A 3,494-nucleotide genomic window follows, 5' to 3' on the forward strand; every position below is an offset into this window, starting at 1 on the left:
CAATATATTTGTATAATTCATACCTTTTTTTGTCAAATAAATTATATTTAGGAAGGTTGGTTAGTGCTTAGAATGTGTGTTGGGAACAACTCTCAGCTTAATTCTAAATATGATTTTAGTTCATTATCTTCAAAGCTGACAGGGTTATAGACATGTTTGTATTGGCTAAGGCTATTAGTTGCAGTTGGGTTGAATGTGAATCACTTGTAGACAAATATCCAGCAATAAGATCCCAAACACTTCACTAAAAGCTGAAGCTCAGAGATTGGGCTTCTTCTGTAACGGCCCTCAAACTTTGGCATAAATTGCATCCTGACGTTTGTTCTCAGCTGATTTTAAGTCTTTGAATGGTACAATAGTCACTGTTCCTTTCTGTCTGTGAAATTTATTTTACCTTGTTGTATTGTTTATAATTGTGCTTTATAGAGTAAATTGACTTGATTAAAATTCGGGGTTGGAGTCTGTGTCGGGAATGCCTCTCAACTACCACCACAGCAAATTTTAGCTCAATAGCTGCAAAACGTTGATAAGGTCGCTTTAGTTGTGGCAGCCATCTTGAATTACCGACAATTACATTCAGACACTGATTGTGGCGTCACAAAGTGCAGACTTTTTAAAGCTTTATAAAGCTATGTCACACTGCAACCTGGATAGTGAGATGCAAAAATGTTTTAGGACATCTCCAGTAAAAAAAAAATAGATAAATAAAGATTTTCATTACTGCAGATTCGTGTGGATAACGCTACATGGGGGACAGAAAAATGAAATAAAATGAGTTTATTTTAGCTCAGTGATAATGAGCCATCTTTTCCCATTTCCTCAGTGGTACAGCCCAGCCTAGTGGCTTCACAGCAGAGTGGACTCCTTTATTTAGAGACAGAGACAGAGACAGGGGAGGTTAAACCACAAGCAGACTGCACAACTGACTCACTGACTAGAATAGACATCTGCTTTAAAAAAAAAAAAAAAAACTGATTAAAAGATGGGTTAGGACAGAATGTGGAAAAAAAAGAGCCACGACTCATTAACCTCTTCTCAGTTTCTCCACCTAATGTCATTACTCTCAGTGTGGARCTGGATGGGGCTCACGCTTTAAAAGCTTGATGCAACAGATCTGTTTTTACTCTGAGATCAAGTGAAAATCCTTCATGCATCAGGTTGTGTTTGCACTGCACTTTTTTTTCTTCTTTTTACCCAACATGTGACGGTTGTACTGATTAACAGGCATGATTCTGCACTACCACTTCCTGTTGATCAGCTCAGCTCGTGGAGACAACCTGATCTCAGGTGTCGTTTTTTTTTAATTGTGTTGAGAAAATATTGTGCACAGTCTTATGCTCGGAGTAAGTGTTGTGAACTACTCCCAGGCTACTACCACATCAGTTTTAGCTGAATAGCTGTAAAACTGACCAACAAAAATGACCATTCTTATGTCGTCTAATTAATTAGCTGTGGCAGCCATCTTGAATTGGATCATCTCCAGAGTCTAATCAGCTGTAGATGCACATACAATGAGAGTTTCATTAAAAATAGTGATTCATGAAATATTTTGCTAACTCTCAGCTACTACCAAACCAAATTTTAGCAGCTTCTGTATAACCATAATTTATAAGTTTAGTTGCYATGTTGAATTGGCCGGACTCCAAAAGTTAATGACGTGTAAATAATACAGCCACTGATTACTTCCTGAAAGTTTCATTAAGATCTGTGGAGTGGGTTATGAGATATTTTGCTAACAGACTAAGTTGACTCCAAATAGTTAATGGTGAGTTTATAAGATATGTTTTAGTGTRTTCTGTTAGTGCTTATATGTGGTGGTAATCAGCCTCAGCTACTACCACTCTTAAACGTGTCAATTTCTGCACATTTACTGAGCTTTACCCATGTTTGTGTTTATAAGATCAGTTGGCTGTGGTCACCATCTTGRTTTGGACTGACTGCAAGAGTTAATCAGTTGTAGATGCACAGCCGGAGATTAAGTTCTGCAAGTTTAATTGAAATACTTGCAGTGGTTCTTGAGGTATTTTGCTAACAGACTGACACACGCACCCACGGGGCAAAAATGATTCTCGCCCACAGAACAGAGCAGCACCTGGGAGAAGAACACGCAGGTTAACCAGTAACTCAGCAGCATGTTGCCGGTGTTTCCAGTAGTAGTTTACACAATTTAAACACACAGACTCGGTGTGTGAGCACCGGTTGTGTGTCAGGATGTAATAAATSCACCGCCCTCCTGAGGTCCGGCTCCGGGGCGGAAAGCTCGGYGGGGGGTGCGTTTGAATTTCCAGCCCCGAACAGTTCATTTAGCTAATGACACTGGAGAACTCACCACATTAGTGAGGAAATCACCGTCACCGAGTTCCTCCAGGTCCAACAGGTTGGTCCCGCCGGAGTGATAGAGTTTCTCCGCCGTTAAACTGTCAAAGATAGACTCCATCGTCGCTTCTTCACGCAGATGGACAGTTAGCTCCCGAGAAAACGAGTGTTTTAAAACGAACTCATTAAGAAATAAAAAAAAAAGAGCCGAGGAGGTTCTTTCGGACGGCTCGAGCTCGGCCGTTTGTCCGCGCTTCCCTCACGTGAACCCGGCGAGACTAACTTATTTTGGTGTCAAACGATGAATTATAATTATTATTTTTTTAATTCCGCATCCTTCTTTCCCCTCCTCGGACTTCTCGTTCATCCGCTCTCTCCTCKTTCTTTCGCGTGCGCCCTCCTGTCAGCCACGCGCCAATGAATATTCAACATAAACCCCGCCCCGTTTCGGCTACACGTTAACCACGCCCCCCAAATATCTGAAAGTTTGTTTTGACAATGAAAAATACATGAATATTCAACCCCGTTTATTAATAAAAACCTATAGAAGTAGAGATGGACTAAACTTTAAAGCCATTAAAGCAATCAAAGCAGATTTTAATGTTATGATGACTTTTAGCAAAATCCCTACATTATTAAATCGTTGGGAGTTATTGTGACTCAAACTCATCAAGATTTTCTGTTGAAACTGCATAAGAAAACAGAAAATATTCCTTTAATTACAAATAAATTCAGCGATCAGTAATTCGAAATCGGCCTATGTCAGCAACTCATCTGCTTATATGATCTGAGCCTCCACCGCCCGTCTTGTCTTCTCTGAAAAGCTTGTCTCTTTTAATTATTACTCTTTGTTTTCAAAAGTAATGAGGAGAAAAAAGGTTTTCGTTTTGGACAGGTTAGTGGTTATTTTTATTCTACACTACATGATACACGTATAGAAAACAAATTAAATCCAAAACATTGGAAATTTGCACATTTTGACAGCTAATATGGCTTTAATATAATTTACATTTCACAAGGAATTACTCAAACATGACAGATTTATTAATGCCATACAGTATAAAATATGGTGTGTAAACACACAGTATTAACAACTATTTATTAAACATTTTAATTTAAAACATTCAACATTTGTCAATAGCATAAATAACGTGCAAGCACAATGAGTAGTTGTAGAC

General features: G+C 38.8%; 1 protein-coding gene across 2 annotated transcripts in view; it reads right to left on the reverse strand.

Annotated features, from left to right (window-relative positions):
- The window catches only part of creb3l1 (cAMP responsive element binding protein 3-like 1), a 40,203-nt gene extending 37,502 nt beyond the window's left edge, over positions 1–2,701 (reverse strand). For both annotated transcript variants that reach the window (XM_014025129.1, XM_014025128.1), the window contains exon 1: positions 2,330–2,701. In XM_014025129.1, the coding sequence (XP_013880583.1) occupies positions 2,330–2,437 (108 nt within the window). In that variant the 5' untranslated portion in view covers positions 2,438–2,701. The remainder of the gene's footprint in view (positions 1–2,329) is intronic.
- Between the last annotated feature and the right edge of the window lie 793 nt (positions 2,702–3,494).

The sequence above is a fragment of the Austrofundulus limnaeus genome, unplaced genomic scaffold (assembly GCF_001266775.1).
Source record: "Austrofundulus limnaeus strain Quisiro unplaced genomic scaffold, Austrofundulus_limnaeus-1.0 Scaffold457, whole genome shotgun sequence".
In the NCBI taxonomy this organism is placed as follows: domain Eukaryota; kingdom Metazoa; phylum Chordata; class Actinopteri; order Cyprinodontiformes; family Rivulidae; genus Austrofundulus; species Austrofundulus limnaeus.